The sequence below is a fragment of the Ranitomeya imitator genome, chromosome 7 (genome assembly GCF_032444005.1).
Source record: "Ranitomeya imitator isolate aRanImi1 chromosome 7, aRanImi1.pri, whole genome shotgun sequence".
Lineage (NCBI taxonomy): Eukaryota > Metazoa > Chordata > Amphibia > Anura > Dendrobatidae > Ranitomeya > Ranitomeya imitator.
Window position 1 is genome coordinate 211,742,374 of NC_091288.1, and position 21,651 is coordinate 211,764,024.

At 43.7% G+C, this 21,651-nt stretch overlaps 1 protein-coding gene across 2 annotated transcripts in view; it reads left to right on the forward strand.

Annotated features, from left to right (window-relative positions):
- The window catches only part of RGS11 (regulator of G protein signaling 11), a 97,498-nt gene that overhangs the window by 39,977 nt on the left and 35,870 nt on the right, over positions 1-21,651 (forward strand). For both annotated transcript variants that reach the window (XM_069734720.1, XM_069734719.1), the window contains exons 4-5: positions 3,590-3,696; positions 21,404-21,455. In XM_069734720.1, the coding sequence (XP_069590821.1) occupies positions 3,590-3,696; positions 21,404-21,455 (159 nt within the window). The remainder of the gene's footprint in view (positions 1-3,589; positions 3,697-21,403; positions 21,456-21,651) is intronic.

The window sequence follows — 21,651 nt, forward strand, 5'->3', positions numbered from 1 at the left end:
TCTGGAAATTTCTTTCATCTTCGAACGTATAAAAAGGCCAAAAAATTAATTAGCAAAGATCTGTGTAACGCGATACACTGCGGCTTTACATCCCGTTCCTCGCGCCACTCGGGGTCGGAAGCGGAAAATTAGATAAACAGAATATCATCGACGTCCAATATAAGGGACTTAGGGGAACGCTAATGCCCATTTTATGTAACGTTTCCTCCGAGAAAGGACATTGAAGCAAAATCAGATTGGATTTAACGAGGCAGGAAAAGAAACTGCGCCAATTAAAGGGGTTTTTCCCATTAAATCCATTTTTGAGATATTATATACAGTGGGGAAAAAAAGTATTTAGTCAGTCAGCAATAGTGCAAGTTCCACCACTTAAAAAGATGAGAGGCGTCTGTAATTTACATCATAGGTAGACCTCAACTATGGGAGACAAACTGAGAAAAAAAAATCCAGAAAATCACATTGTCTGTTTTTTTAACAATTTATTTGCATATTATGGTGGAAAATAAGTATTTGGTCAGAAACAAACAATCAAGATTTCTGGCTCTCACAGACATGTAACGTCTTCTTTAAGAGTCTCCTCTTTCCTCCACTCATTACCTGTAGTAATGGCACCTGTTTAAACTTGTTATCAGTATAAAAAGACACCTGTGCACACCCTCAAACAGTCTGACTCCAAACTCCACTATGCTGAAGACCAAAGAGCTGTCAAAGGACACCAGAAACAAAATTGTAGCCCTGCACCAGGCTGGGAAGACTGAATCTGCAATAGCCAACCAGCTTGGAGTGAAGAAATCAACAGTGGGAGCAATAATTAGAAAATGGAAGACATACAAGACCACTGATAATCTCCCTCGATCTGGGGCTCCACGCAAAATCCCACCCCGTGGGGTCAGAATGATCACAAGAACGGTGAGCAAAAATCCCAGAACCACGCGGGGGGACCTAGTGAATGAACTGCAGAGAGCTGGGACCAATGTAACAAGGCCTACCATAAGTAACACACTACGCCACCATGGACTCAGATCCTGCAGTGCCAGACGTGTCCCACTGCTTAAGCCAGTACATGTCTGAGCCCGTCTGAAGTTTGCTAGAGAGCATTTGGATGATCCAGAGGAGTTTTGGGAGAATGTCCTATGGTCTGATGAAACCAAACTGGAACTGTTTGGTAGAAACACAACTTGTCGTGTTTGGAGGAAAAAGAATACTGAGTTGCATCCATCAAACACCATACCTACTGTAAAGCATGGTGGTGGAAACATCATGCTTTGGGGCTGTTTCTCTGCAAAGGGGCCAGGACGACTGATCCGGGTACATGAAAGAATGAATGGGGCATTGTATCGTGAGATTTTGAGTGCAAACCTCCTTCCATCAGCAAGGGCATTGAAGATGAAACGTGGCTGGGTCTTTCAACATGACAATGATCCAAAGCACACCGCCAGGGCAACGAAGGAGTGGCTTAGTAAGAAGCATTTCAAGGTCCTGGAGTGGCCTAGCCAGTCTCCAGATCTCAACCCTATAGAAAACCTTTGGAGGGAGTTGAAAGTCCGTGTTGCCAAGCGAAAAGCCAAAAACATCACTGCTCTAGAGGAGATCTGCATGTAGGAATGGGCCAACATACCAACAACAGTGTGTGGCAACCTTGTGAAGACTTACAGAAAACGTTTGACCTCTGTCATTGCCAACAAAGGATATATTACAAAGTATTGAGATGAAATTTTGTTTCTGACCAAATACTTATTTTCCACCATAATATGCAAATAAATTGTTAAAAAAACAGACAATGTGATTTTCTGGATTTTTTTTTTCTCAGTTTGTCTCCCATAGTTGAGGTCTACCTATGATGTAAATTACAGACGCCTCTCATCTTTTTAAGTGGTGGAACTTGCACTATTGCTGACTGACTAAATACTTTTTTGCCCCACTGTATAAATCCATTCCCGATGGCGGTCTGACCTCCGGTGGCGGTCTGACCTCTGGTGGCGGTCTGACCTCTGGATCCCCCTCTGATCAGTATATTTTTCAGGTGTCATGCTTCTTTGACCCATATTGCCCACACTCGACTCCAGCCGTTACACTCAATGGGTTAACCTCATGACAAGTATGGTAGACAAAACGCCACAAGGCCTTTTATCTTAGTGGTTGTCTCAGATGGTCACCTACCCCCTCACCGCCCTTACACGCTAGACTCGGCAAAGCGAGAGGGGAGCAAATGGCCACCACACCCTTCTGGTCTCAAATTTTGCCCATTGTCTGATGACTTTCTCTCTTGACACCTGCCGTTGGTGGGGATTGGGCACAGTGGACGGACAGCCGCTCCCACCAGGGACTGGTTGATGTTCATCTAATCATAATGTATATGGTTGCCTGAAGGGTCACAGAAAGAAGGATGGAGGGGGAAACAGATATCTGTCCTGGATGAATAAATTAGGTACCATAATGGGGTATACGTTTGCCCCTCGCATTGCACATCTCATTTAAGGATTAGAATGTAGAATTGTATCTTTCCTTATACATAAAATTGTTACGTTGAAGCTTTTGGCAGGAGGATGAGAGTGTTTGTGATGGCGCAGGTTCGGACTCACTCAGCATCTGTCTCCGCTTTTTGTGTGGGAAAACAAAACGCTTGGCATCAGGGAAGAGAGATACTAATGTCTGTTCCATTACAGATTAGGGAGTCTTGCATCATCGGGGGCTTTTTAATTATGCATGAAATGAGTGAGGGCGAGAGAGACGACGTTAATGTGCTGCAATGAAGACGGGGAATCGCGTATAGGATTTATATGAATTTTTTTGATGCTTTTTAAATTTCTTAATTATTGTTTTTTTGTTTTTTTTAATTTTTAACAAAAATCTTTCTCTGTTATCTCTGTTCTTAAATATTCTGTCTAATAAATAATTGCAGAATAATCGGAAGGGGAGGGAGGGTTTAATTAAGCTAGTGGTAGGGGGAAGGGGTCTGACCCAAATCCTACAGTGTGACAGGACTTGGCAGGTGCTAGATTATCACATATTCTGCATTATGGCCAATTCACGTGTCTGTAAGAGGATTGAAAAAGTCTCCTGTTCCCCTTATGTTACTGCTTGAAAACCTTGGTTTGGGTGAAAAATTAATTACAGTGGGTGCAGGGATTCGAGTTGCACCAGGGCCCTGGAGCCTAAAGGACCCTAAAGGTCATATTGGCCCATAAGTGAAAATCTTAATAATTAAAGACCAGGGATAGTTGGGGGCCCTGTTGTAGATGTTTGGATTAGGGTCCACAACTTGGGTCACTGGACGAAGGACTAATTTGTCGATGGGAATAAAAGGTTAAGGTACTGAGTCCATCTTATACGGTGAGCCACAGCATAGTGGACAAGAGAGAGCTGGAGCGGGGAGCATCATAGGCTCTTCATTTCCTTGTAGTTCCTCGTGGGTGTGGCCCAATTACACCCTCAAACATTTTCATGTCGTTGGATACGCCCACTCCAGAGCCATCCAATCGAGTGCGGCCTATGAGTTATGTTTTACACCAATTTTTACCATTCTTTTTCTGGGAATGACGATGAGTTTCTAAACTGTTACTCCAAAATTTTCTATTTTTTTTTGTAGAATCGCTACATCTTGGAAATTTTCTTGTCAAGTACGGTTACATCTATCCTTTGAAGGACCCCAGGAATCTTGTTCTCAGAGCAGATGATTCCCCGTACAGATTTCAGGTAAATCGCAGATGACCATTGGTAGAGAACCATATTGGTTGTCCACTAGGACAGTTTGATGGCCTGTACAAGCTCACAAGCTATGGTATATGCAATTACTATCCAGAAAATTATACAAATCAAATTGTGCAATACTGCAACTAGTGGTCATACTTGGTAGTGCAGGTTAAATAGTTGTTTTCAAGTGTAAAATTGAAGAGTTTTTTTTTTTTAATGATGTAATTAAGCAAGTCTGATTAAAAACAGTAAATTAGATAATTGTTAAAAGTCCAATTAAAAGTCACCAAGACGCAGCGCTTCACTGTGGATTCCTGATTAATAATTAATCTGCGTGAAACTGGGCGAGGAGCAACCGAGTCTGATCTGTAAAGCTGAGGACCCAGAACCACAGTACAGAGCAGTTAGAGACTAATGGCCGACATTAGTGACAGTGCCCGGGCCCATTCTTCATTGTGGATCGGTATTGATTATCCCTCCTGCTTTCGTTTCCCGAGCATCCTCCAATTCAAAGATCAACATGTTTGCTGCCTCTGGGCTTCGCTCTCATCAGATTTTCCCAGAAAGATTGAAAGATAATTGGAGTCTAATGCCCCGGAGTATTGTAGAGGCTGCAAATAGCTCGTATTAGAATAGATTCAGCCACGCAATGAGCAATCCCAGCAGGGAAGAAAGGTCTAACTATAGAAGCGGGAAACTTTACTGACACAATCACTCGGGGTTAGTGATTCACATTCTAGAGAGGATTCAATGTATTTTATCAGATCGTCTTCTGCCACATGTTCAGTGAAGACTGATAGCAATAACGATCAATTATATATAATTTGTAAAGCACTGCGGAATATGTTGGCGCTATATAAATAAAAATTATTATTATTATTATAGGAGCAGTATTATAGTAGTTATATTCTTGTACATAGGGGAAGTATTATAGTAGTTATATTCTTGTACATAGGAGCAGTATTATAGTAGTTATATTCTTGTACATAGGGGCAGTATTATAGTAGTTATATTCTTGTACATAGGGGGCAGTATTATAGTAGTTATATTCTTGTACATAGGGGCAGTATTATAGTAGTTATATTCTTGTACATAGGGGGCAGTATTATAGTAGTTATATTCTTGTACATAGGGGAAGTATTATAGTAGTTATATTCTTGTACATAGGGGGCAGTATTATAGTAGTTATATTCTTGTACATAGGAGCAGTATTATAGTAGTTATATTCTTGTACATAGGGGCAGTATTATAGTAGTTATATTCTTGTACATAGGAGCAGTGTTATAGTAGTTATATTCTTGTACATAGGGGGCAGTATTATAGTAGTTATATTCTTGTACATAGGGGCAGTATTATAGCAGTTATATTCTTGTACATAGGAGCAGTATTATAGTAGTTATATTCTTGTACATAGGAGCAGTATTATAGTAGTTATATTCTTGTACATAGGGGGCAGTATTATAGTAGTTATATTCTTGTACATAGGGGCAGTATTATAGCAGTTATATTCTTGTACATAGGGGAAGTATTATAGTAGTTATAGTCTTGTACATAGGGGCAGTATTATAGTAGATATATTCTTGTACATAGGGGAAGTATTATAGTAGTTATAGTCTTGTACATAGGAGCAGTATTATAGTAGTTATATTCTTGTACATAGGGGAAGTATTATAGTAGTTATAGTCTTGTACATAGGAGCAGTATTATAGTAGTTATATTCTTGTATATAGGAGCAGTATTATAGCAGTTATATTATTGTACATAGGGGCAGTATTATAGTAGTTATATTCTTGTACATAGGGGCAGTATTATAGTAGTTATATTCTTGTACATAGGAGCAGTATTATAGTAGTTATATTCTTGTACATAGGAGCAGTATTATAGTAGTTATATTCTTGTACATAGGAGCAGTATTATAGTAGTTATATTCTTGTACATAGGGGCAGTATTATAGTAGTTATATTCTTGTACATAGGAGCAGTATTATAGTAGTTATATTCTTGTACATAGGAGCAGTATTATAGCAGTTATATTCTTGTACATAGGGGCAGTATTATAGTAGTTATATTCTTGTACATAGGGGCAGTATTATAGTAGTTATATTCTTGTACATAGGAGCAGTATTATAGTAGTTATATTCTTGTACATAGGAGCAGTATTATAGTAGTTATATTCTTGTACATAGGGGGCAGTATTATAGTAGTTATATTCTTGTACATAGGAGCAGTATTATAGTAGTTATATTCTTGTACATAGGGGCAGTATTATAGTAGTTATATTCTTGTACATAGGAGCAGTATTATAGTAGTTATATTCTTGTACATAGGAGCAGTATTATAGTAGTTATATTCTTGTACATAGGGGGCAGTATTATAGTAGTTATATTCTTGTACATAGGGGCAGTATTATAGCAGTTATATTCTTGTACATAGGGGAAGTATTATAGTAGTTATAGTCTTGTACATAGGGGCAGTATTATAGTAGATATATTCTTGTACATAGGGGAAGTATTATAGTAGTTATAGTCTTGTACATAGGAGCAGTATTATAGTAGTTATATTCTTGTACATAGGGGCAGTATTATAGTAGTTATATTCTTGTACATAGGAGCAGTATTATAGTAGTTATATTCTTGTACATAGGAGCAGTATTATAGTAGTTATATTCTTGTACATAGGGGCAGTATTATAGTAGTTATATTCTTGTACATAGGAGCAGTATTATAGCAGTTATATTCTTGTACATAGGAGCAGTATTATAGCAGTTATATTCTTGTACATAGGGGCAGTATTATAGTAGTTATATTCTTGTACATAGGGGCAGTATTATAGTAGTTATATTCTTGTACATAGGAGCAGTATTATAGTAGTTATATTCTTGTACATAGGAGCAGTATTATAGTAGTTATATTCTTGTACATAGGGGGCAGTATTATAGTAGTTATATTCTTGTACATAGGAGCAGTATTATAGTAGTTATATTCTTGTACATAGGGGCAGTATTATAGTAGTTATATTCTTGTACATAGGAGCAGTATTATAGTAGTTATATTCTTGTACATAGGAGCAGTATTATAGTAGTTATATTCTTGTACATAGGGGGCAGTATTATAGTAGTTATATTCTTGTACATAGGGGCAGTATTATAGCAGTTATATTCTTGTACATAGGGGAAGTATTATAGTAGTTATAGTCTTGTACATAGGGGCAGTATTATAGTAGATATATTCTTGTACATAGGGGAAGTATTATAGTAGTTATAGTCTTGTACATAGGAGCAGTATTATAGTAGTTATATTCTTGTACATAGGGGAAGTATTATAGTAGTTATAGTCTTGTACATAGGAGCAGTATTATAGTAGTTATATTCTTGTATATAGGAGCAGTATTATAGCAGTTATATTCTTGTACATAGGGGCAGTATTATAGTAGTTATATTCTTGTACATAGGGGCAGTATTATAGTAGTTATATTCTTGTACATAGGAGCAGTATTATAGTAGTTATATTCTTGTACATAGGAGCAGTATTATAGTAGTTATATTCTTGTACACAGGGGGCAGTATTATAGTAGTTATATTCTTGTACATAGGGGCAGTATTATAGTAGTTATATTCTTGTACATATGGGCAGTATTATAGTAGTTATATTCTTGTACACAGGGGGCAGTATTATAGTAGTTATATTCTTGTACATAGGGGCAGTATTATAGTAGTTATATTTTTGTACATAGGAGCAGTATTATAGTAGTTATATTCTTGTACACAGGGGGCAGTATTATAGTAGTTATATTCTTGTACATAGGGGCAGTATTATAGTAGTTATATTCTTGTACATAGGGGCAGTATTATAGTAGTTACATTCTTGTGCATAGGGGCAGTATTATAGTAGTTATATTCTTGTACATAGGGGCAGTATTATAGTAGTTATATTCTTGTACATAGGAGCAGTATTATAGTAGTTATATTCTTGTACATAGGGGCAGTATTATAGTAGTTATATTCTTGTACATAGGGGCAGTATTATAGTAGTTATATTCTTGTACATAGGGGCAGTATTATAGTAGTTATATTCTTTGTAAAGCTGCAGTAGCATCGTACGCAGTGAAGAAGCAGTGACCCACAAATTCAAACACAAAAGTCTCTTTTAATGTGTTTCTTCACAGCATTAAAGTCCACTTCACATAACTGCATATAACTTCAGTGATCAGTTTACACCAGTTCAAAGTAATGCATATCACATGGCTTTAGATTTGCGGTCCCTAAACAGGCCAGACTTCCCTTGTCCAGTTTCCCTGGGCGACCGCACGCCATCTCACAGTCTCTATACGTCTCCGTACACACAGCCTCATTTGTTGCAGACACTACACACGCCAGCCCTCCTCTGACTAGTTCTCGTGGGTGTCCTGCATCGCTGTATCACTGTCTCTTACAGACTCATTAATCACACAGTCGTACACAGTTCAGGATATCCTCCGGATAGCAGCTGGGCACCATATCCACCTGTTTGCAATCGTTACACATGCTAGTCCTCTTTCGGGAACAGGACATCCACCTCCGGGCACAGGACTATCCACATCCGACTCCCACGGGCACAGGATATCCACCTCTGGGCACAGGACTGTCCACATCCGAGACCAGTACCATGGACGACTTGCATCTCTGTGTACGCTGTGGGTGCCAGGCTATTCAGCTGCCCTGGGTGCTGGCTCTGCTGGCCTCCATGCACTCTGCAGACCAGCACACACCAGACTGACACTGACGTGCCCCTCGCACACCTGGCCTCACCTGGCCAGACACCTGACACACCCATACCCCTTACTGCAGGGCTTTTAAACACACACAAACCTGTGGCCTTCAGCCACCTGGAAAACCCGGACCGGAAATCCGTGACTCTCATGCACACCTATGGACTTCATCTGTCTGCATGCACATTCTGGGAGAACAAACAGCGCCCCCTAGCTGTATCAGAGGCCACAGCCTCACATCTTGTATATAGGGGCAGTATTCTAGTAGTTATATTCTTGTACATAGGGGGCAGTATTATAGTAGTTATATTCTTTTACATAGGGGCAGTATTATAGTAGTTATATTCTTGTATATAGGGGCAGTATTATAGTAGTTATATTCTTGTACATAGGAGCAGTATTATAGTAGTTATATTCTTGTACATAGGAGAAGTATTATAGTAGTTATATTCTTGTACCTAGGAGCAGTATTATAGTAGTTATATTCTTGTACATAGGGGCAGTATTATACTAGTTATATTCTTGTACATAGGGGCAGTATTATAGTAGTTATATTCTTGTACATAGGGAGCAGTATTATAGTAGTTATATTCTTGTACATAGGGGCAGTATTATAGTAGTTATATTCTTGTACATAGGGGGCAGTATTATAGTAGTTATATTCTTGTACATAGGGGCAGTATTATAGTAGTTATATTCTTGTATATAGGGGCAGTATTATAGTAGTTATATTCTTGTACATAGGAGCAGTATTATAGTAGTTATATTCTTGTACATAGGAGAAGTATTATAGTAGTTATATTCTTGTACATAGGAGCAGTATTATAGTAGTTATATTCTTGTACATAGGGGCAGTATTATAGTAGTTATATTCTTGTACATAGGGAGCAGTATTATAGTAGTTATATTCTTGTACATAGGGGCAGTATTATAGTAGTTATATTCTTGTACATAGGGGCAGTATTATAGTAGTTATATTCTTGTACATAGGGAGCAGTATTATAGTAGTTATATTCTTGGACATAGGGAGCAGTATTATAGTAGTTATATTCTTGTACATAGGGGCAGTATTATAGTAGTTATATTCTTGTACATAGAAGCAGTATTATAGTAGTTATATTCTTGTACATAGGGAGCAGTATTATAGTAGTTATATTCTTGTACATATGAGCAGTATTATAGTAGTTATATTCTTGTACATAGGAGCAGTATTATAGTAGTTTTATTCTTGTACATAGGGGCAGTATTATAGTAGTTATATTCTTGTACATAGAAGCAGTATTATAGTAGTTATATTCTTGTACATAGAAGCAGTATTATAGTAGTTATATTCTTGTACATAGGAGCAGTATTATAGTAGTTATATTCTTGTACATAGAAGCAGTATTATAGTAGTTATATTCTTGTACATAGGGGCAGTATTATAGTAGTTATATTCTTGTACATAGGAGCAGTATTATAGTAGTTATATTCTTGTACATAGGGGCAGTATTATAGTAGTTATATTCTTGTACATAGGGGCAGTATTATAGTAGTTATATTCTTGTACATAGGAGCAGTATTATAGTAGTTATATTCTTGTACATAGGGGCAGTATTATAGTAGTTATGTTCTTGTACATAGAAGCAGTATTATAGTAGTTATATTCTTGTACATATGAGCAGTATTATTGTAGTTATGTTCTTGTACATAGGAGCAGTATTATAGTAGTTATGTTCTTGTACATAGGAGCATTATTATAGTAGTTATATTCTTGTACATTGGGGCAGTATTATAGTAGTTATATTCTTGTACATAGGAGCAGTATTATAGTAGTTATATTCGTGTAAATAGGGGACATTATAATAGTAGTTATATACTTGTACATGGGGCAGTATTATAGCAATATTACTCTTATACTTAGGGGCAGTATTATAGCAATATTACTCTCATACATAGGGGGCAGTATTATAGTAGCTCCTGCACCTGTGATGTTTATAAAAATAGTGAGGGAAGTTGCCCTTTAAGTGATTGTGGTGTGGAAGTCTTTGGGCTAGGAGGCATTTGTACAAATGATGTTTTTGGAGCTTATTAATAACAAGGATGTTGCCTGCAGGGCACGCGTGGCTAAATTTGGAAAGAATAAGGAGATTATGTCAGTTACATTTTAGAGCTATGACTATCTTGTGTTCCTTGTTAAGGCGACGGAATATTTATTTTGACAGGAGCACTGCCCACCTTGGCAAGACGCACTGCCATCTTCTGTTATTACTGCTATCTGTCTTGGAGACTATAAGACTTGTAGACATGAAGCGGCTTCTTTTCAGGCTCTAAGACAATGAGAGGAGCACGTCAAAATGGAGATTGATTTAAGTAGGTTCAAGGATCGGCCATGACTGCCCCCGCACACAGCAGATGCATGGCCTGTAATATCTCTATCTCCCCATATTTTTGTGTACTGTTCTCTGCACTTTCTTTATGAGGGATGACTCTTAAAGTGAAGCTTTCATCAGAAAAAGACCTATTGTTTAAATCCATTTTTTGTGTTACATGTATTTTTTACACTTTTTTTCACCATATCAAATTCTGTATTAATAAAGAAAAATTTAATTTTGCAATTTTCACCTGTTTTGGGAAATGCACAGGTACATTAACAGCAGTGAAAAGGCTCTGAACCCATCTCTTGTATTGAAGCATCTAATGTGCATGTGCAAAGGTCATTGAAAAAGGAGGAGGAGGAGGAGGTGAGCTGTGATATTATCTATTGTGAATAGTGGATCCTGTGTTATCTACTGTATATAGAGGTGTTATCAGTCATTATACAGGAGGAGGAGGTGAGCTGTGATATTATCTATTGTGAATAGTGGATCCTGTGTTATCTACTGTATATAGAGGTGTTATCAGTCATTATACAGGAGGAGGAGGTGAGCTGTGATATCACCTATTGTGAATAGTGGATCCTGTGTTATCTACTGTATATAGAGGTGCCATCAGTCATTGTACAGGAGGAGGAGGTGAGCTGTGACATCACCTATTGTGAATGGTGGATCCTGTGTTATCTACTGTATATAGAGGTGTTATCAGTCTTTGCACAGGAGGAGGAGGTGAGCTGTGACATCACCTATTGTGAATGGTGGATCCTGTGTTATCTACTGTATATAGAGGTGTTATCAGTCATTGTACAGGAGGAGGAGGTGAGCTGTGACATCAGCTTTTGTTAATGGTGGATCCTGTGTTATCAGCTGTATATAGAGGTGTTATCAGTCATTGTACAGGAGGAGGAGGTGAGCTGTGACATCAGCTTTTGTTAATGGTGGATCCTGTGTTATCAGCTGTATACACCATGTTCATGTCAGTCTAATAAAAGTCATCACCCGTTCGATAATATATCGAATTTTATTGAAGAAACCTCCCAATGATAACAGCATAATCTCCAAAATGAATAAAAACGAACAATGCACTGATCCATATTATTAGGCACAGTAGAATTTCTAAACATTTGATATAAAGAACTGAAAAGTCTCATTTGTGGAATTTGCAGCATTAGGAGGTCACATTCACTGAACAAAAAAGCTATTTAACTCCAAAACCTCCTAACAGGCCAAGTTACATGTAACATCGGAGCCTTCTTTGATGTCACCTTCACAATTCTTGCATCCATTGATCTTGTGAGGTTTTGCAGAGTTTCTGCTTGTATTTCTTCCCTCCCAGAGCTGCTGTTTTGATGTGAACGGCCTCCCACCCTCATAGATCTTTTACTTGATGATTCTCCAAAGGTTCTCTGTACGGTTGAGGTCAGGGGAAGATGGCGGCCGCACCATGAGTTTATCTCCTTTTATGCCCATAGCAGCCAATGACTCAGAGGTTTCTTTGCAGCAAGAGATGGGGCGTTGTCAGCATGAAGATGATTTTGCTCCTGAAGACACGTTTCTGCTTTTTAGACCATGGAAGTTGTCAGTCAGAAACTCTATATTCTTTGCAGAGGTCATTTTCACACCTTTAGGAACCTTAAAGGGCCCCACCAGCTTTTTCCCCATGATACCGGCCCAAGACATGACTTCTCCTTGATGACGTCGCAGGCTTTTTGGGACATTGTGGCCTCCACCAACCATCCACTACTCCATCCATCTGGACCATCCAGGGTTGCTCGACACTCATCAGTAAACAAGACTGTTTGGAAATTAGTCTTCATGTATGTCTGGGCCCACTGCAACCGTTTCTGCTCATGAACACTGTTTAGGGGCGGCCGAATAGTAGGTTTATGCAGCACAGCAAGCCTTTGAAGGATCCTACACATTGAGGTTCCATGGACTCCAGAGGCACCAGCAGCTTCAAAACACAAAAACCTGATTTAAATATTAGGTCATTTTCTGATGACACATTACGTTTAAGTAATTTTTATCTGTAGAGGAAGCTGTGAGGAAAAACATCTTGTTCTTGTTCTTCAGTTCCGCAGCCAGCGCATGCACTCAGTATCAGTACCGCAGCGACAGCATATACCCAATAATGGTACCCCACACAGAGACTGACACCATTGTCAGTGATGCCACCAGAAAGTGCCCCCAATAACAGTGCTAAAGTCAGAGAGTGCCCCCTATTAACAGTGTCACAAGAGTGTCTTCGTTAACAGTGCCACAGCCAGAGAGCACCCCCTATTTACCGTATCCCAACTAGAAGCGCCCCATAATACCAGTGTAACTTCCAGAGAGTGCCCCATTAACAATGCCTTAGACACGCCCTGCGGCCGGGAGCCTTTCCCAACAAACTCCCGCTCGGCATGCCCTGACCTGCACGCTCAGCAACGCTCCCCTGTCCTTACCGCACCCGACCATTATCACTGCTCGCAGCACAGGTCCTCTCTCACTCAGCCCTCCAGCGGGAAGCCCCTCTTTGTTCCCGCGCAAACCACCTTATACTACCCTGACTCACCACACCCCCTCTCTGCAGGTCATGGGTGTCCTCCGACATCAATTTCCTTCCCCCCTGCAACAGGAGGCACGGCCTCGGCAGTTTTGGACTAGGTGCTTCAGCCTGGTTCTCCCTTCTACAATGCCCTAGCCAGAGAGTGCCCCCATTATCAGTGCCTCAGCTAGAGAGTGCCTCCATTATCAGTGCCTCAGCTAGAGTGCCCCCTTTATCAGTGCCTCAGCTAGAGTGCCCCCTTTATCAGTGCCTCAGCTAGAGAGTGCCCCCAATATCAGTGCCTCAGCGAGTGCCCCCCATTATCAGTGCCTCAGATAGAGAGTACCCCTATTATCAGTGCCTCAGCTAGAGAGTGCCCCCATTATCAGTGCCTCAGCGAGAGTGCCCCCCATTATCAGTGCCTCAGCTAGAGAGTTCCCCCAATATCAGTGCCTCAGCGAGAGTGACCCCCATTATCAGTGCCTCAGCTAGAGAGTGACCCCCATTATCAGTGCCTCAGCTAGAGAGTGCCCCATTATCAGTGCCTCAGCTAGAGTGTCTCCATTATCAGTGCCTCAGCTAGAGAGTGCCTCCATTATCAGTGCCTCAGCTAGAGAGTGCCCCCATTATCAGTGCCTCAGCTATAGAGTGCCCCCATTATCAGTGTCTCAGCTAGAGAGTGCCCCAATATCAGTGCCTCAGCTAGAGAGTGACCCCCATTATCAGTGCCTCAGCTAGAGAGTGACCCCCATTATCAGTGCCTCAGCTAGAGTGCCCCATTATCAGTGCCTCAGCTAGAGTGTCTCCATTATCAGTGCCTCAGCTAGAGAGTGCCTCCATTATCAGTGCCTCAGCTAGAGAGTGCCCCCATTATCAGTGCCTCAGCTAGAGAGTGCCCCCATTATCAGTGTCTCAGCTAGAGAGTGCCCCAATATCAGTGCCTCAGCTAGAGAGTGCCCCCAATATCAGTGCCTCAGCTAGAGTGCCCCTATTATCAGTACCACAGCTAGAGAGTGCCCCCATTATCAGTGCCTCAGAGAATGGCTCCATTATCAGTGCCTCAGCTAGAGAGTGACCCACATTATCAGTGCCTCAGCTAGAGAGACCCCCGTTATCAGTGCCTCAGCTAGAGTGACCCCCATTATCAGTGCCTCAGCTAGAGTGACCCCCATATTCAGTGCCTCAGCTAGAGAGACCCCTATAAGTACATCAGCTAGAGAGTGCCCCCTTTATCAGTGCCTCAGCTAGAGAGTGCCCCCATTATCAGTTCCTCAGCTAGGGAGTGCCCCCTTTATCAGTGCCTCAGCTAGAGAGTGACCCTATTATAAGTACCTCAGCTAGAGAGTGCCCCATTATCAGTCCCTCAGCTAGAGATTGTCCCTATTATCAGTGCCTCAGCTAGAGAATGGCTCTATTATCAGTGCCTCGGCTAGAGAGTGCCTCCATTATAAGTGCCTCAGTTAGAGTGCCCCCATTATCACTGCCTCAGCTAGAGTGCCCCCATTATCAGTGCCTCAGCTAGAGAGTGCCCCTATTATCAGTGCCTCAGCTAGAGAGTGCCCCCCATTAACAGTGCCTCAGCTAGAGAGTGCCTCCATTATCAGTGCCTCAGCTAGAGAGTGCCCCCATTATCAGTGTCTCAGCTAGAGTGCCCCATTATCAGTGCCTCAGCTAGAGTGCCCCCATTATCTGTGCCTCTGCTAGAGTGCCCCCATTATCTGTGCCTCTGCTAGAGTGCCCCCATTATCTGTGCCTCAGCTAGAGAGTGACCCCATTATCAGTGCCTCAGCTATAGAGTGCCCCCATTATCAGTGCCTCAGCTATAGAGTGCCCCCATTATCAGTGCCTCAGCTAGAGAGTGCCTCCATTATAAGTGCCTCAGTTAGAGAGTGCCCCCATTATCAGTGCCTCAGCTAGAGAGTGTCCCTATTATCAGTACCTCAGCTAGAGTGCCCCATTATCAGTGCCTCAGCTAGAGAATGGCTCAATTATCAGTGCCTCAGCTAGAGAGTGCCTCCATTATCAGTGCCTCAGCTAGAGAGTGCCCCCATTATCAGTGCCTCAGCAAGAGAATGGCTCTATTATCAGTGCATCAGCTAGAGAGTGCCCCCATTATCAGTGCCTCAGCTAGAGAGTGCCCCCATTTTTAGTGCCTCAGCTAGAGAGTGCCCCCATTATCAGTGCCTCAGCTAGAGAGTGCCACCATTATCAGTGCCTCAGCTATAGAGTGCCCCCATTATCAGTGCCTCAGCTAGAGTGCCCCCATTATCAGTGCCTCAGCTAGAGAGTGCCCCCATTATCAGTGCCTCAGCTAGAGAGTGTCCCCATTATCAGTGCCTCAGCTAGAGTGCCCCCATTATCAATGTCTCAGCTAGAGTGCACCATTATCAGTGCCTCAGTCAGAGTGCCCCCATTATCTGTGCCTCAGCTAGAGTGACCCCATTATCAGTGCCTCAGCTAGAGAGTGCCTCAGCTAGTGAGTGCCTCCATTATAAGTGCCTCAGTTAGAGAGTGCCCCCATTATCAGTCCCTCAGCTAGAGAGTGTCCCTATTATCAGTACCTCAGCTAGAGAGTGCCCCATTATCAGTGCCTCAGCTAGAGAATGGCTCCATTATAAGTGCCTCAGTTAGAGAGTGCCCCTATTATCAGTGCCTCAGCTAGAGAGTGCCCCCATTATCAGTGCCTCAGCTAGAGTGCCCCCATTATCAGTGCCTCAGCTAGAGAGTGCCCCATTATCAGTGCCTCAGCTAGAGAGTGCCCCCATTTTTAGTGCCTCAGCTAGAGTGCCCCCATTATCAGTGCCTCAGCTAGAGAGTGCCACCATTATCAGTGCCTCAGTTAGAGAGTGCCCCTATTATCAGTGCCTCAGCTAGAGACTGCCCCCATTATCAGTGCCTCAGCAAGAGAGTGCCCCCATTATCAGTACCTCAGCTAGAGAGTGCCCCCATTATCAGTGCCTCAGCTAGAGTGTCTCCATTATCAGTGCCTCAGTTAGAGAGTGCCTCCATTATCAGTGCCTCAGCTAGAGAGTGCCCCCATTATCAGTGCCCCAGCTAGAGAGTGCCCCCATTATCAGTGCCTCAGCTAGAGAGTGCCCCCATTATCAGTGCCTCAGCTAGAGAGTGCCCCCATTATCAGTGCCTCAGCTAGAGAGTGCCCCCTTTATCAGTGCCTCAGCTAGAGAGTGCCTCCATTATCAGTGCCTCAGCTAGAGAGTGCCCCCATTATCAATGTCTCAGCTAGAGTGCACCATTATCAGTGCCTCAGTCAGAGTGCCCCCATTATCTGTGTCTCAGCTAGAGTGACCCCATTATCAGTGCCTCAGCTAGAGAGTGCCTCAGCTAGTGAGTGCCTCCATTATAAGTGCCTCAGTTAGAGAGTGCCCCCATTATCAGTCCCTCAGCTAGAGAGTGTCCCTATTATCAGTACCTCAGCTAGAGAGTGCCCCATTATCAGTGCCTCAGCTAGAGAATGGCTCCATTATCAGTGCCTCAGCTAGAGAGTGCCCCTATTATCAGTGCCTCAGCTAGAGAGTGCCCCCATTATCAGTGCCTCAGCAAGAGAGTGCCCCCATTATCAGTGCCTCAGCTAGAGAGTGCCCCCATTATCAGTGCCTCAGCTAGAGTGTCTCCATTATCAGTGCCTCAGTTAGAGAGTGCCTCCATTATCAGTGCCTCAGCTAGAGAGTGCCCCCATTATCAGTGCCCCAGCTAGAGTGCCCCCATTATCAGTGTCTCAGCTAGAGAGTGCCCCAATATCAGTGCCTCAGCTAGAGAGTGCCCCCAATATCAGTGCCTCAGCTAGAGAGTGCCCCCATTATCAGTGCCTCAGCTAGAGAGTGCCCCCATTATCAGTGTCTCAGCTAGAGAGTGCCCCAATATCAGTGCCTCAGCTAGAGAGTGCCCCCAATATCAGTGCCTCAGCTAGAGTGCTCCTATTATCAGTACCACAGCTAGAGAGTGCCCCCATTATCAGTGCCTCAGAGAATGGCTCCATTATCAGTGCCTCAGCCAGAGAGTGACCCCCATTATCAGTGCCTCAGCTAGAGAGTGACTCCCGTTATCAGTGCCTCAGCTAGAGAGTGACCCCCATTATCAGTGCCTCAGCTAGAGAGTGACCCCCATTTTCAGTGCCTCAGCTAGAGAGACCCCTATAATAAGTACATCAGCTAGAGAGTGCCCCCTTTATCAGTGCCTCAGCTAGAGAGTGCCCACATTATCAGTTCCTCAGCTAGGGAGTGCCCCCTTTATCAGTGCCTCAGCTAGAGAGTGCCCCCAATATCAGTGCCTCAGCTAGAGAGTGACCCCCATTATCAGTCCCTCAGCTAGAGAGTGCCCCTATTATAAGTACCTCAGCTAGAGAGTGCCCCATTATCAGTGCCTCAGCTAAAGAATGGCTGCATTATCAGTGCCTCAGCTAGAGAGTGCCTCCATTATAAGTGGCTTAGTTAGAGAGTGCCCCCATTATCAGTGTCTCACCTAGAGTGCCCCAATATCAGTGCCTCAGCTAGAGAGTGTCCCCAATATCAGTGCCTCAGCTAGAGTGCCCCTATTATCAGTACCACAGCTAGAGAGTGCCCCCATTATCAGTGCCTCAGCTAGAGAGTGACCCCCGTTATCAGTGCCTCAGCTAGAGTGACCCCCATTAGCAGTGCCTCAGCTAGAGAGTGACCCCCATTTTCAGTGCCTCAGCTAGAGAGACCCCTATAATAAGTACATCAGCTAGAGAGTGCCCCATTATCAGTGCCTCAGCTAGAGAGTGCCCCCATTATCGGTTCCTCAGCTAGGGAGTGCCCCCAATATCAGTGCCTCAGCTAGAGAGTGACCCCCATTATCAGTCCCTCAGCTAGAGATTGTCCCTATTATCAGTACCTCAGCTAGAGAGTGCCCCATTATCAGTGCCTCAGTTAGAGTGCCCCCATTATCAGTGCCTCAGCTAGAGAATGGCTCTATTATCAGTGCATCAGCTAGAGAGTGCCTCCATTATAAGTGCCTCAGTTAGAGTGCCCCCATTATCAGTGCCTCAGCTAGAGAATGGCTCTATTATCAGTGCATCAGCTAGAGAGTGCCTCCATTATAAGTGCCTCAGTTAGAGTGCCCCCATTATCAGTGCCTCAGCTAAAGAGTGACCCCATTATCAGTGCCTCAGCTAGAGTGCCCCTATTATCAGTGCCTCAGCTAGAGAGTGCCCCCCATTATCAGTGCCTCAGCTAGAGAGTGCCTCCATTATCAGTGCCTCAGCTAGAGAGTGCTCCCATTATCAATGTCTCAGCTAGAGTGCCCCATTATCAGTGCCTCAGCTAGAGTGCCCCCATTATCTGTGCCTCTGCTAGAGAGTGCCCCCATTATCTGTGCCTCTGCTAGAGAGTGCCCCCATTATCAGTGACTCAGCTAGAGAGTGACCCCCATTATCAGTGCCTCAGCTAGAGAGTGCCTCCATTATAAGTGCCTCAGTTAGAGAGTGCCCCCATTATCAGTCCCTCAGCTAGAGAGTGTCCCTATTATCAGTACCTCAGCTAGAGAGTGCCCCATTATCAGTCCCTCAGCTAGAGAATGGCTCCATTATCAGTGCCTCAGCTAGAGAGTGCCTCCATTATCAGTGCCTCAGCTAGAGAGTGCCCACATTATCAGTGTCTCAGCTAGAGTGCCCCATTATCAGTGCCTCAGCTAGAGTGTCCCCATTATCTGTGCCTCTGCTAGAGAGTGCCCCCATTATCAGTGCCTCAGCTAGAGTGACCCCATTATCAGTGCCTCAGCTAGAGAGTGCCTCAGCTAGAGAGTGCTCCCATTATCAGTGCCTCAGCTATAGAGTGCCCCCATTATCAGTGCCTCAGCAATAGAGTGCTCCCATTATCAGTGCCTCAGCTAGAGAGTGCCTCCATTATAAGTGCCTCAGTTAGAGAGTGCCCCCATTATCAGTGCCTCGCTAGAGAGTGCCCCCATTATCAGTGCCTCAGCTAGAGAGTGCCCCCATTATCAGTGCCTCAGCTAGAGAGTGCCCCCATTATCAGTGCCTCAGCTAGAGAGTGCCACCATTATCAGTGCCTCAGTTAGAGAGTGCCCCTATTATCAGTGCCTCAGCTAGAGAGTGCCCCCATTATCAGTGCTTCAGCAAGAGAGTGCCCCCATTATCAGTGCCTCAGCTAGAGAGTGCCTCCATTATCAGTGCCTCAGCTAGAGTGTCTCCATTATCAGTGCCTCAGTTAGAGAGTGCCTCCATTATCAGTGCCTCAGCTAGTGTCCCCAATATCAGTGCCTCAGCTAGAGTGCCCCTATTATCAGTACCACAGCTAGAGAGTGCCCCCATTATCAGTGCCTCAGAGAATGGCTCCATTATCAGTGCCTCAGCCAGAGAGTGACCCCCATTATCAGTGCCTCAGCTAGAGAGTGACCCCCATTATCAGTGCCTCAGCTAGAGTGACCCCCATTATCAGTGCCTCAGCTAGAGTGACCCCCATTTTCAGTGCCTCAGCTAGAGAGACCCCTATAATAAGTACATCAGCTAGAGAGTGCCCCCTTTATCAGTGCCTCAGCTAGAGAGTGCCCACATTATCAGTTCCTCAGCTAGGGAGTGCCCCCTTTATCAGTGCCTCAGCTAGAGAGTGCCCCCAATATCAGTGTGCCTCAGCTAGAGAGTGACCCCCATTATCAGTCCCTCAGCTAGAGAGTGCCCCTATTATAAGTACCTCAGCTAGAGAGTGCCCCATTATCAGTGCCTCAGCTAGAGAATGGCTCCATTATCAGTGCCTCAGCTAGAGAGTGCCTCCATTATAAGTGGCTTAGTTAGAGAGTGCCCCCATTATCAGTCCCTCAGCTAGAGATTGTCCCTATTATCAGTACCTCAGCTAGAGAGTGCCCCATTATCAGTGCCTCAGCTAGAGAATGGCTCCATTATCAGTGCCTCAGCTAGAGAGTGCCTCCATTATAAGTGCCTCAGTTAGAGAGTGCCCCTATTATCAGTGCCTCAGCTAGAGAGTGCCCCCATTATCAGTGCCTCAGCTAGAGAGTGCCCCCATTATCAGTGTCTCAGCTAGAGAGTGCCCCAATATCAGTGCCTCAGCTAGAGAGTGCCCCCAATATCAGTGCCTCAGCTAGAGTGCCCCTATTATCAGTACCACAGCTAGAGAGTGCCCCCATTATCAGTGCCTCAGAGAATGGCTCCATTATCAGTGCCTCAGCCAGAGAGTGACCCCCATTATCAGTGCCTCAGCTAGAGTGACCCCCGTTATCAGTGCCTCAGCTAGAGTGACCCCCATTAGCAGTGCCTCAGCTAGAGAGTGACCCCCATTTTCAGTGCCTCAGCTAGAGAGACCCCTATAATAAGTACATCAGCTAGAGAGTGCCCCTATTGTCAGTGCCTCAGCTAGAGAGTGCCCCCATTATCAGTGCCTCTGCTAGAGAGTGCCCCCATTATCAGTGCCTCTGCTAGAGAGTGCCCCCATTATCAGTGCCTCAGTTAGAGCGTGCCCCCATTTTTAGTGCCTCAGCTAGAGAGTGCCCCCATTATCAGTGCCTCTGCTAGAGTGCCCCCATTATCAGTGCCTCAGCTAGAGAGTGCCCCCATTTTTAGTGCCTCAGCTAGAGAGTGCCCCCATTATCAGTGCCTCAGCTAGAGTGCCCCCATTATCAGTGCCTCAGCTATAGAGTGCCCACATTATCAGTGCCTCAGCTATAGAGTGCCCCCATTATCAGTGCCTCAGCTATAGAGTGCCCCCATTATCAGTGCCTCAGAAAGAGAGTGCCCCTATTGACAGTGTCATAGCCAGATTGTCCTCACATGAGTGCCACCATTAATGGTGTCACAGTCAGAAGGTGCTCCCATAGCCTCAGTGTTACAGAGACAGTGCCATCTAGAGTGCTCCCCCAAAATGCTGCAATCTTAGAGTTCCATCATAACGTACTCTAGAGATCGAGGGCTTCCAAAGCTCTATCCCGGGGACCCCTGAGAATGTGAGCACAATTGTAAACACTGATGTTCAGCTTCTTCTTTATGGTCCTGCTCTTGTGGGCCGTATGTGACCCCCGGGATAGGACCTTCTCTCCAACTGTATCTGTTACTGATATTTCACAGATTTCTTTTTTAGACCCCATATTTCTGGACCACCAATAAATGGCCGGCCACAGAGCTGGACTATGGTAAGTTAGTGTCACCATTCTGTGTGTGCCAGTGCCAGTACTTCACTACAGTCTTCTTGTGAGAAGAGCTTTTCTGCATGTTCCCCTATGACAACTCTTCCTGCATCTCTGCTGTTATAAGAACGCAGGGTTCCATAGAAACCATTCAGATCTCATTTCCTTTCTGTTAGGCTTAATTTCCCTATGGCTATGAACC